We start from the raw sequence: 12249 nt of genomic DNA, 5'->3' as shown, positions 1-12249 counted from the left end.
TCTGAGGGTCAGCTGATTACACAGAGGAATGGAGAGGAGGGGTTTATCTGATGAGTCTGTTTTTAGGTTCGTTTAAGAAAGCTTTCACTGTATTTGTTTCCTTGTTTCTTCTACCAGACCATAAGCTTCTTGAGAGCAAGAGTTGTTTTTATTCACCTCTGCATCCTCAGGGCCATCCATGTTTATTCATTGTTGGATGAATACATGAATTAGTAGAGGGAAAACAAGGTTGGAAAGATAAAGTAGCTCCCTATCAGAGGATTTTGTCAAGCTGAGGAATTTAAAATGTAATGCATAGGCAGCAGTGGATCCTTTAAAGGTTTTTGAATTGCAAATGAAATGATCAGAGTTGTGTAGTAGGACCATTAGTCTGGCGGTATAGCATATAGGATCAATTAAGATGGAACAAATACAAAAATTAGACAGGTGTGGTGGTACACAATCTCAGCTACTCCAGAGGCTGAGTCACGAGGATAGCTTGAACCCGGGAGGCAGAGGTAGGCTGCAGTGAGCCAAGATCGTACCATTGTACTCCAGCCTGGGTGACAGAGCAAGACTTTGTCTTTAAAAAAAAAAAAGTTGAATGATTATTGAGGTTTAATTTTATAACTATTTAAGAACCTGAGAACTGATTAGACTTGGAGAAGAAGAAAGGGGAGAGAAAGCTCCAGGTATTGACAGAACATCCTTAGAGCCAGAAGAAGGAAGAAAAACCAAATCAGGAGTAAGGCAAATCAGGAAAAAGGGAACCAGAAACCAAGAGAAGCAACACTCCAATTTCAAATAAAATATAAACATCTTTTTGGAGACTTTTCTAACATCACAACAAAGAACATTACCAATTACTATTTGGATCTAGGGTCAAGTCTGATTGTTGCTGGGTTTTTTTCCTTTTTGGAAGGAAGGAATAAGATCTTCTAGCAGCCACCTATCGGAGAGTAGGCTGGTTGTGCCCATAGATGACTCGCCTGTCAATACTCAGCCTGGAGTAGTGCTGAGCTCACGTTGGAGGAATGGTTTCATTGTATGCTCTTTCAACTAAGGCTTAATTATTTCTGTCTAAGAGAGGAGTCTGGTAACACATCTTGCCACAGACAATGCTTTGTTCTTCTATAATACTTGCTTCTTGAACTTTGTTTTCTGTAGTTCACAAACTTGTCACAAAGAAAAGTATTAGAGATTTCTGTGCGAAAGAGGATTTCTTAACAGTGTGAGTGTATTAGAATCTCTGTTTCAGCTTGAAAAATGTATTCCAGCTTGTTTGGTGCTAGTAAAGCTGCTACTAATTTCTGCGCAAATACTCCTTTAGGCCCCGCAGTTAAGGTAGATAATGAGCAACTCTTCAATATTAGTAGAAACAGGCAGTTAGGAACAGACTCAGGACATTGTGTTCACTAGTGCACTCTTTTCCTTCTGTATCTTATTTCTCAATGAATTTGTCTTAAATAGTAAATAAATGTAAAAGAATATTTAGATTCATAAGATGTAAAAAACAATTCTGAAACAATGCCTGTGTGACCCACCACTAGCATAAGTAGTAAAACCTTACTGGTACCTTTGTAGCATCCCTCCCCATCTGACCCCTTCCCTCTCCACCCTCCTTGCCAGCCCATCCAGGTAACCATTGTCCTGAATTTTGTTTTATCATTCTCTTGCTTTTTATGTTTTTACCACATAAATACATCCTTAATTAATATATAGTTTAGATTTGCAGGTTTTTGCACAGAAAATGAGCGGGAGTTGTAGGTTCTCACATTAAGGAGAAGTTAAGGGGATAGAAGTTTTGCTATTAAGGAGAGTTCTGAAAGTCGGGGGAGGGGGGAGATGGAAAATATTTCTTTAATACAGTATATACATATGCATTAGATTTCGTGGAAGGATATACAGAAACTACTAATACTGGTTACTCAGGAGTAGGACTTGGAGACAGGGAACAAAACCAAATCTGTCCAATTTTATTTTTTTATTATTTGCATATATTTCTTTTAAAGTAACAAAAGCCCTAATTTAAAAGAATGTAAAACTAGTTTTAAAAGATTTAAAAATCCTTATTTTGATAAGCTTTATTGAATATTACCTAATCAAGCTTTCAAAGATTTTTGAGAATAAATCCAAATTTGAAAAGTACAGACTCATTTTTCGTAGGTGGTTTCTAAGATTAAGTGGGAGAAACAGAATATGTGGGCATGGAGGAAAACATTAGTTTATAGCCTTACCAATTTATTAATGTAATATTTAAAAATATACAATTTCATTCTTTACCTACATTTTTGAATCGGTCTGTAAATTAGTCGACATGCATACATTTTGAAATATTTCTTTGCTTTGGAAATTTCTATACCTCGAATGGTACAATGGATGTCAAAACTTTCTTCCACTCTTCCTACCCACAGTCTGCTTTTTCGTAAGTAATATAGATTCTAAGAGTCCTATCAGCTATTTAAATTACAGTAACTCAATCTCAGGATTACTTAGGCTTAAATTAATTTTGAATAATCTTGTACATTCATATGGTTCTTAATTTTTACTTTTATGTCAGATTTATTAAATTGTAAATGAACAAAAATAACTAGGTAACATTTATTTTAGGCCAAAGAAGATGATTTAAATTCATTCAATGCCACAGACCTGAAAGACCTCTCCTCTCATCAGTTGAATGAGTTTTTAGCACAGATGCTCCAGAAGGTAAGTACTAGCTCAAAACCTTATAAATTAAAATGGATAGAAAGGCACAGCATTTATGTTCTACCCAACTTGGCAAAAGAGTATTCATGTGGAAACTAATGGGGAAGAAATAATTTATAAAATTCATTCATTTCTTTTAAAAAAGCACTGAATGCTTACTATATTCTGTATTGTGCTAAATATAAAAATATGTAAGAATATAGCTTATCTTCAAATAGTTTATAATGTAATAGGAAGGGGAACACATGTACAATTTATCAATAAGCCAGGCGTGGTGGCTCACATCTGTAATCCCAGCAGTTTGGGAGGCTGAGGCAGGCAGATCACTTGAAGTCAAGAGTTTGAGACCAGTCTGGCCAACATGGTGAAACTCCGTCTCTACCAAAAATACAAAAATTAGCTGGGCATGGTGGTGGGCACCTGTAATCCCAGCTACTTGGGAGGTTAAGGCAGGAGAATCACTTGAACTGGGAGGCAGAGGTTGCAGTGAGCTGAGATCACGCTCCTGTACCCCAGCCTGGGCAACAGAGCGAGACTCTGTCTGATAAAATTTTTTTTTTTTAAATTAGCAATAAAAGGAGATATACTTTAGGTATCATTTGGAAAAACTGAAAGACTGTCTTCCAGCTGGGGGCATCAGAGAGGGAATTTTGGAGGAGACTTGATTTGCACCCCCAGGGCCAGCAGGGAGGAAGAAATTCAAGATGGAGGGAGCAGCAAGGGCTGGAACTCCTCTGCAGCGTTACGAGAGTAAACAGTGGCACTGGGTGAGGAAGTCAGTGAAGATAACACTAGAAAAGCTGGTAGGATCAGATGTGATGATTCTTGAATGCTAAGCTAAGAAATTTTAGATCTTATCCTGGTCAGTAGGAAAGGATTTTAAAAATCCAGCAGGAGAGTTAGGGGATGAAATGCTGGGCTGTGACAACGAATCTGGGACCACGAAAGCTGTGTGGTGGTGAAGTTATTAATTGGGAGACTCGCAGGAATACAGGACTTGAAGTGAGCTGCCGGGAGAGGAGAGAACAGGACAAATGAAAAAGAGGTTGCACAGGGTGAAAGCACAGAGTTCTGTGACTGACTGATTATAAGGGTTAACAGAAAAGAATCCAAGCAGATGTTAAGGTTTCAAATCCAGGCAATTGAAAAAATATATGAAACAGAAAGGAGATGCTGTATTTTGAGATAAACCAATGAGTGGATTCTTAAGACTTCCCTTTCATGGAAGTCTTCAGGCTAAGGATCTTGAGAAGGAAGGAAAAGATTTGGAAAAGAATTTCCTGTGGAATTGATGCAAAAATTAGGAATAGGATTTTGAGGCAACAAGGGAAGCCCTGTCAAAGTAAGAGAATCTATTTTTAGTGCATCAGGTCATCATGGTTTCATAAATTGCTCTACCACTGCTGGGTGGCCTAGGGCCACAGAGAGAGAGAACATGGTAGGGTGATTCCAGAATGGGTATGGTAAAACTTGGGGAAAGTCAGGGAGCCTTGGCAATGACCTTAACCAGTTGGTCTACCAGCGTGGACTTGGAGTTGCATGTGTCCATAAGGGGCTAATGGACGAAATTATTTGCAGCAGGGCTAGTAGTTGATGAGAGCAGAGATGGTTAATGAGTGTGGAGTCCTGTAAGGTAAGGAGGTCGTGGCTGGAGGGGAGACTTACTGTCTACCTAGAGGCACCTCTGCCTCTACTCAACGGCACTGCAAACTCTCTGCTTGTTCAAACTGAACTCATCTTTTTTCTTTCCTTCACTCAAACTTGTCTTCCCTTTTAGGGTGAGTTAAGATAGGGATAGGATGCTTATGAACCCCCTGAAATTGTATACAGAAGTTTGTATTCATGTAGGTGTATGTTCCCCGCTAGGGAAAGAGTTCACATTATTCATCAGATTCCCAAAGAGATCTATAATACATCCAAGAACTGCTATTATGTAAGGATGTAGATAATTTAAGAGGGATTTCAGAAGAAATATATAAAAATAAAGCTAGGGGGAATCAGTGAGGCAAAAATAAAGGAACTATGACTTAATCTGGAGAAGGGAATGTATTTAAGGTATAGAGAATAACTAGAAAAACTCTAGGAAAGGTCTGAAAGATAATATTTATACATGCTGAAAAGCCTAAGAAGAGCAATTCTCATTTAATTAAATTATCTGAGTACTTCACAAAGTAAATTATCCCTGTGCTTTCCCAGTAGAATATCCTCATCCAGAATAAGTCTGCACAGAATTTACTTTAGTGTGCAATTTGTTTCGTTTATTTTTATCTTATTTCTATATGATAAAATATTTAGGATTTTAATCTGGCTATGCATTTCTCTCCAGCTCCTTTCTTCCAAGGAATCCTGTTGAAATGATACGGTATACTTCTTTATTTTGCTCTTAGGCACCTCTTCCATTGGGGCACATAAAGCGAATGCAAGAGGTGTACAACTTCAATGCCATTAACAATTCTGAAATACGATTCAGGTACATCATTTTAACTTGTCTCTGTGGAAGAAAGCAGAAAACCCCTTTGAAAGGTGGAGAAAGGGAATGCAGAGTATGAGACATACTTGAGTCTTGAGAAGTCCTTGTCAAACTGACTGCTTCTATATAAATACTTAGAGTGGTATTTAAGGAATAGTTGCAATGTATAAGGTGATAGTATTAATCTTTGTTACACTTTGCTCTAAACCTCGCTTGCCTTAAAAGAAAAAAAAAATTAGCATGAAGGATTCTGTGGTAAATAGGCTTTCTCCACAACCAACTAAATCTACCTTGAAATGGGAATAGTTAGAAATATTTTATTCTATGCTAAACTTTCTTAATTCAAATTTATAATCTGAGGCTTTAACCAAAGTTTAATTCCTTCAGAAACTGCATTTATAAGGTACATGAGCACCTACCTGATCCAGACCTTTTATGATCTTTTTCAAGAACCAGCTCTTCTTCCTTCTCTTCACCAATTGTTAAATTGTAGATATAAGGATTTAAGTGTCTCAGAATCAGGACATACCGTAAAGTGGTGTAGAGTATAATTATAGTGCAGTTATTCATCACTACAGAAATAATATCCAGATACACCTGTCATAGCCTACCCCTTCTTCCTCACTTTCTACCCCGTGCTCCCCCAAAACCCGCCTTTTAGATGGCTGCGGCTCTGCATTCAATCCAAGTGGGAGGATGCAATTCCTTTGGCGCTAAAGATGGCAACTGAACAAGGAAGAATGAAGTTTACCCGGCCTTTGTTCAAGTAAGAACCCACCCACACTGTGGTTTGAATTCATCTAAGAAATAGGAAGAAAACTCGCAAATGTTTTTGTTAAAATACATTGTAAAACATAATCTATGTGATACATATTTTTTAATTTGTTAAAGTTCATCAATATAATTTTGGAATAGGGATTCACACTTCTAAATATTTAAAATTTGAAATAATTTCATTCTTTTTTCAGAAGCATTATATATGGATTACCTATTATGGGTCAAATAGAGTTAGACACTGATGAAATGGAAATAAAGATAGTCTTACAGACTTACACAGTAGAAGATAATTGGTGGGTTGGTATGGACAAGAAAACGAGTCTGAAGTTAAATGTAAGGCGAAATAAGCAGAGAACACCAACTCTTGTGTTCAGTGTTGCAAAGAGGTCAAGGATAGGTTGCTGCTGCACATATAATAAGGAATTGTTGGTGAGAGGGGATAAGTTGTTTCTTGGCAGCAAAATAATATAGGTTAAGAATATCTCAGTGAAGTTTTTTATCTGTGAATTTTGCCTAAATTCTGGGGGGAAAAAGTCATACCATAAACATCCATGATAACTTCTGTTTGCTTTCCATTTACTTCACAAGTATTTAGGTTGGTGCAAAAGTAATTGTGGTTTTTTGCCATTAAAAGTGATGGCAATATAATATCATAAAACTTGGCAAAATAAGTCATTGTCTCTTTTGATGTGACCACAAAATTAATTTTTAAATATGTTTTATATGCTTTCCATAATTAAAACCCATCTAGCTTTCAATTGAGTAAAGTATACTTTAGGTTTTAAATAAGTGGATACCCTTTGTTGGAAAAATAAATATTTCTGTCTTATTTGTAAATAGTAGTTACATCAAAAATGACTAATCCTACTTTGTATGGTAGGTCCTATTTATTTAGTATAACATTATTATTATTTCACTGTGGTCAGGATTTTCACTTCCTATTTGAAGTTTTCAGAAATTCTATTTATAAATTTAGTGTTTTCATACTCTTAAAATCGTGATTAAAATTTTTATTTTAAAAAGTAGTTTTTAAAAAGAAAGCTTTTGAGGCACACTCTCACATACAGGGCTGATATTTAGGCAATAGATTAGAGGTCACTGTTCAAATAATAAAATACTTCCATGCTGCTTGCTAAATTAGCCACTGGTCCCAGCCACTCTAGCCCTTCCCTGTAACTCCCGCAAAATGTCTGATCTGCCAGTATAAGAGCCAGTCTCTGGTACAGGAGGAGGCCTCTAGGACCCTGCAGCAGGACCATATCCATCTGATTGGCTGGGACTGCTGCCTTATTTTGGTGACATTGGCTGTTACCCCTACTGACATCCTTTAATTTAGTTTTGGGTATTGACTTATGTTCTTACACTCTTTCTCCTTCCCCTTTCCCCTCTTCTCTCCCTCCCTCTGTTTCTCCTCCTCTGTCTTTTTCTCATCTCTTTCTCTTTCTTTTCATTTTTTTCCTTTTTTTTGCAGGGATCTTGCTGCCTTTGACAAGTCCCACGATCAAGCTGTCCGAACCTACCAAGAGCACAAAGCAAGCATGCACCCCGTGACTGCAATGCTGGTGGGGAAAGACTTGAAAGTGGATTAGAGATCTGCCTATTGATGGTTTTAAAGATTTCTCTTTTTTTAAATGGAATTCATAAAGAAATATAAAACTTCAGATCACAATTAAAATTCTTTTTAGTTTTGACTTTTTATTGTTTTGTTGGTGATTTTACTAAAATAAAGCTGATCTTCTTATAGTGGCATGTTCTTTGTAAATTTTAACAAAGTTTAATCTTTTGGTTTACCAATTTAAAAATTTTAAGCTAGGTTTATATTAATTTTTCTCCCAGCATGATCACAAAATATGTCAAGGTACTATTTTACCTGATATTTGATTTAAATTCATTAATTTGAATCTACTGCAGACCAAAAATTCAACATGATTAGGATTTTGCTTTGCTTTTAAAATTAACCTTAAACATGAGGCTGGGCATGGTGGCTCATGCCTGTAATACCAACACTTTGAGGGGCTGAGGTGGGTGGATCACCTGAGGTCAGGAGTTTGAGACCAGCCTGGCCAACATAGTGAAACCCTGACTCTACTAAAAATACAAAAATTACCTGGACGTGGTGGCATGTACCTATAATACCAGCTACTTGGGAGGCTGAGGCAGGGGAATTGCTTTAACCCAGGAGGCGGAGGTTGTATTGAGCCGAGATGGCACCATTGCACTCCAGCTTGGGCAACAGAGGGAGACCCTGCCTCAAAAAAATTTAAAAAAAAAACCTTAAAGCCAAACACTTAGTTGGATTTGTACACCACCTACCTGGTGGACAGCAGATGAACTCCTTACCAGCATGTGTCAACCTTAGCGGAAGCTCTCAGCTCCCTCCTCCTGGACCCCTCTGGCTCATCCAGTGGGCTTGTCCTGGTCTCCTGTCCATGAGGGGTCAGATGGCCACCTGGAGCATCAGTCCTTCCCATCCCTGACAGTCTGTTCAAAAACACCACAACAACTTGAACCAAATAAAAGACAAATATAACAAAGTGCCCTTGCCAATGCAACATAGTGTCCCAGGGCACCTCAGCACACATAGCTGTATTAAGTAGAATCAGTTGTTCATTAATGTATTAGCTGTATTAGTTAGAATTAATTAGAACCATAGCTGTCTTGGAATTCTTTGATTGCAACTGACAGTAATCTAAGTGACCGAAAGTCAAAAAAGGGAAAAGGAAGATTAAGGATACAAGGCATGGGGAGATTATCAGAACCTGGGATGGACAGAAGGGGTCTGACAACCCAGGACTGCAGCACCATCAGTGCCCTTGTTCCTCACCTCTGCCTCTCTAGTCCACGATGGACAGGCTGGCCACCCTCCAGCTTTACTATTGCGAATAGCTCTTACCACATGGGGAGGCTATCACAGTTCCAGATTCCCAGAGGTGAGATTCTAATCCAGGTTGGGTCCACCTCTGGCTAAATAAACTCTAAGAGGAATGGTGTCAGACTATAAGTGTCAGTATGGGGTGGGGGTGGGGGTGTCATGACCAAATAAACCCTCAAAGTGCTAATGCAGTGACCAAAGTTACAATAGGAGCAAATACCCACAGTGGGGAAGGTATGGAAGAGATGACATACTCCTTCCTGTTCCTGGAATCCTGACTTCTTCCTGGCTCTCACTCTCCCTAGCAGTCATTTTTTTTTTTTTTTTTTTAAGGTCTCACTCTGTTGCCCAGGCTAGAGGGGAGGGGCATGATCACAGCTCACTACAGCATAGGCCTCCCAGGTTCAAGTCATCCTCCCACCTCAGCCTCTGGGGTAGCTGAGACTACAGGCATACACCACCATGCCTGGCTATTTTTTGTTTTATAGAGACAGAATTTTGCCATGTTGCCCAGGCTGGTTTCGAACTCCTGGGCTCAAGCAATCTGCCTGCCTCATTCTGTCCTCTTGGTCACTTACCTACACTGCAGTGTGATTTTTTTTCTCCAGGCTCTGGAGTTCAGTTCCAATCACTGGCATATGATCCCAGTCTAGGTGATTAGACTTTAGCAAATCTATGCACCCAAATACTGCTTTTTAAGGCTTCTGCTCTATGAGCTTATGAGACAAGCTCTAAGTTAATGCCATTTTTAGTTGTCACTTAGAGATACTGAAAGTGAATTGGGACAAGGGATGCTTGAAGGGTGGTGTGGAAGGGTGCTGTGAAGAAGGTAGAGGGCGCTAAAGACAAACCATCCTGCTTGCGGTTTGCCTCGGGGCCAGCTCAGTGCAGTTCACATTTCTTCAGTGCCGCTAGTAAGCATATGCCGAGTGTCTTTGTGGCAGGTCGGATATGTACATAATTATGGAGGAACGCAGACAGATACTTTCTAAGTAATACTAAAGAAGAGGTATGCTAAAGCATCCCAGAGAAGGTCCACTTAACCCAACCGAAGAGTTTAGGGAATGCTTCCTGGAGAAGAAAAGGCCTAAACAGGCTTAAGGAGTAAGAAAGATCTAGCCAGGCAAAGGAAGTTGGAAAGTGTGTTCCTGGAGAAAGAACAGCCAGGAAGTCTCTGCTTCACAATGCGAGGAGCCCGAGTCTAAAATCCTCAGGCTGCTGGGGGTGACTTCCATGGCTAGGAGCTGGTATCATCTGGAAGCTTCTCCCCTCACATGTCTGATGTCTGGGCTGGAATTACTCAGAAGCTGGGCTCAGCAGGGACTGTCAACCAGAGCACGAAGTTTGGGTTTTCTTGCAGCATGAGGATAGTTAGACCTCTTATTCATCATCTTTATACAGCTTTATCCATCACCAGACAGTAAGCACCATGAAGGTAGAGCGTGTTTATTTCATTCCCAGCACCTCACATAGAGCTTGTTACATAACAGGTGTTGAGAAAATGTTTCTTAAATGAATCAATGAATGAATGGAGCAGGGCAGAAAGTTAAGGTGGTTCACATTTGGGGGCCTCAGTGTTCTCACAGATGTAAGGAGGAAAGATCTCCCTTTGAGAATTAGAGGAGGTAAATGTTGCAAAGGTCCTGGCAGAGGCTGAAAGTTCTGGAAAGTCACTGTGGGTTGGAGGGAATAAAAGGGCAATCTATGTGATCACAGGATTTTCTCTAGCAGTGTCTTCTGCCTGGGTGAACAGAGAGGGCAGTCCCCCTCCGTTTTTGTTTTTAAATTTTAAGCAGGGTCATGATCTCGCCCAGGCTGGAGTGCAGTACCGACCTCCTAGGCTCAAGCAATCCTCCCAAGAGATAGTTTTTTTGTGACGACCAAGGGGATGGGTATTACTCCAAGTGTAGACACAGGTTTAGGGATGCAAAGAAATCTCAGAGTGCTTAAGGGAGAATGGTCCAGTGAGCAACTAGGGAAGCAGCTTCCTAGGAAAGTAAGTGAGGATGCTGGTGGGAAGGAGAGGGATGGAGAGACTGACTGGAGATCAGGTCCAAGGCTGGCGGTGAGTGAAGTAAGGGGAGAGCGGGAAGGTCATGGTCAGAAGGTGGAATGTTGAAATTTCAGATTTCTTAAGTGTATCAAATTAAGGTCATGACAAATTCCAGGGTGCAGTTTGGGTGTGGGTAGCTGAAGAGCAAGTTTCAATAAAGGTTGAGGAAGGATAGCTATTCGTATGCTTCATGGGAAGCTGTCAGAGGATGAGATGGACTCTGGGTCTGGGTATGTGCCTTTTTCATGAGCAACCATGTCTCTCTTCCCAACCAATGTCAGGTTTAGTGGAAATAGACTTTTTGGGATTTTTCTAGTGCAATAATCAAATCTCTAAAAACTGGCTTACGATGAAAATGCTGCTTAGTCAAAATAGCATCCGCATTTCTTTGATGCCTTAGTCATGCTATCCAGAGTTCCTTAATACCAATGGTAATGAGGTGGGTACAGGGAGCAGTTACCTGTGGTGAAGAAGCTTAATTGGATGAGGGATATCCATGTGCCAAGATGAAAGACTATGTATGGAACATTACAGCTTTTTAATTCACGCGAACATTTATAAGGCATTATAGTTACACGGAGTGCTAGCGCCCAGATACTAGTAATCACAGACACTTCTATAACATTTCCACCATGCCAGGTGCTGTGTTGAGGGCTTTCCATATACGAACTGACTTAATCCTCCCCATAGCCCTTTGACATAGATACTATCATTATCATTATCTTCATTTTACAGATGAGGCAACTGAAGCCCAGAGAAGTCGAATCACTTGCCTACAGGTCACACACTTAGCAAATGGCAGAGCGAGGATCTGATCCTAGGTAAATCCTGCACATGCTGGAGGGAGGCAGTCAGTCCCTGCACCTTCTGATAAGGAGATGGAGGGTAATACTCACCTGATCAAGGCTAACAAGTAGTGGAGCTGGTGCCTCATCCACAGCTGTCGGAGCCCCTGATCGCCAAGCCACGGTGGCTCATTTGTTCAGATGATGACCTTTGGTTGTGAAAATGATCTCTGGCCTTTGAAGTCTTCCCTGGTGGAGAGAAGGCTTCAGGAAACCTTACTGGTGACAGGGAGTAGTTGCTCAATACATACTTGTGGAATAAACAAATGAGTGATGATTGCTACACTCCCGGTGTCACATTTGGCCAGCAGGACACATTTTACAGTTGAGTAATTCCAGATAAAGACAGGAACATGGTGTTTATAAGCTGCCCTTAATGAAGGAGAACACAGACAGAAACAAGAGCAGAGGGAGAAATTGGGGGCCCTGAAGAAAGGGGCCAGCAGCAGTTAGGTGCCATCAGGGACAAGAACGGCACCTCCCAAGGTGGGAGACCCCAGGTCTTTCTGGCAGCAGGGCTGGATGGCAGGTGGACAGGAAGCTCACC

General features: G+C 40.2%; 1 protein-coding gene across 3 annotated transcripts in view; it reads left to right on the top strand.

The window, feature by feature from the left end:
• Window positions 1-7681, top strand: part of LTA4H (leukotriene A4 hydrolase) — a 36047-nt gene extending 28366 nt beyond the window's left edge. Inside the window, exons 16-19 of one of the 3 annotated variants that reach the window (XM_032298559.1) lie at window positions 2590-2685; window positions 5073-5155; window positions 5817-5921; window positions 7404-7681. In XM_032298559.1, the coding sequence (XP_032154450.1) occupies window positions 2590-2685; window positions 5073-5155; window positions 5817-5921; window positions 7404-7521 (402 nt within the window). In that variant the 3' untranslated portion in view covers window positions 7522-7681. Of the gene's footprint in view, window positions 1-2589; window positions 2686-5011; window positions 5635-5816; window positions 5922-7403 lie in introns of those variants that run through there. The other 2 variants (XM_032298567.1, XM_032298574.1) reach the window with 2 other exon arrangements.
• Window positions 7682-12249: the final 4568 nt, after the last annotated feature.

This window comes from Sapajus apella, unplaced genomic scaffold (assembly GCF_009761245.1).
Source record: "Sapajus apella isolate SASKATOON/1434 unplaced genomic scaffold, GSC_monkey_1.0 scaffold2, whole genome shotgun sequence".
NCBI classification, from domain to species: domain Eukaryota; kingdom Metazoa; phylum Chordata; class Mammalia; order Primates; family Cebidae; genus Sapajus; species Sapajus apella.
This window is presented reverse-complemented; position numbering and strand designations above follow the sequence as displayed.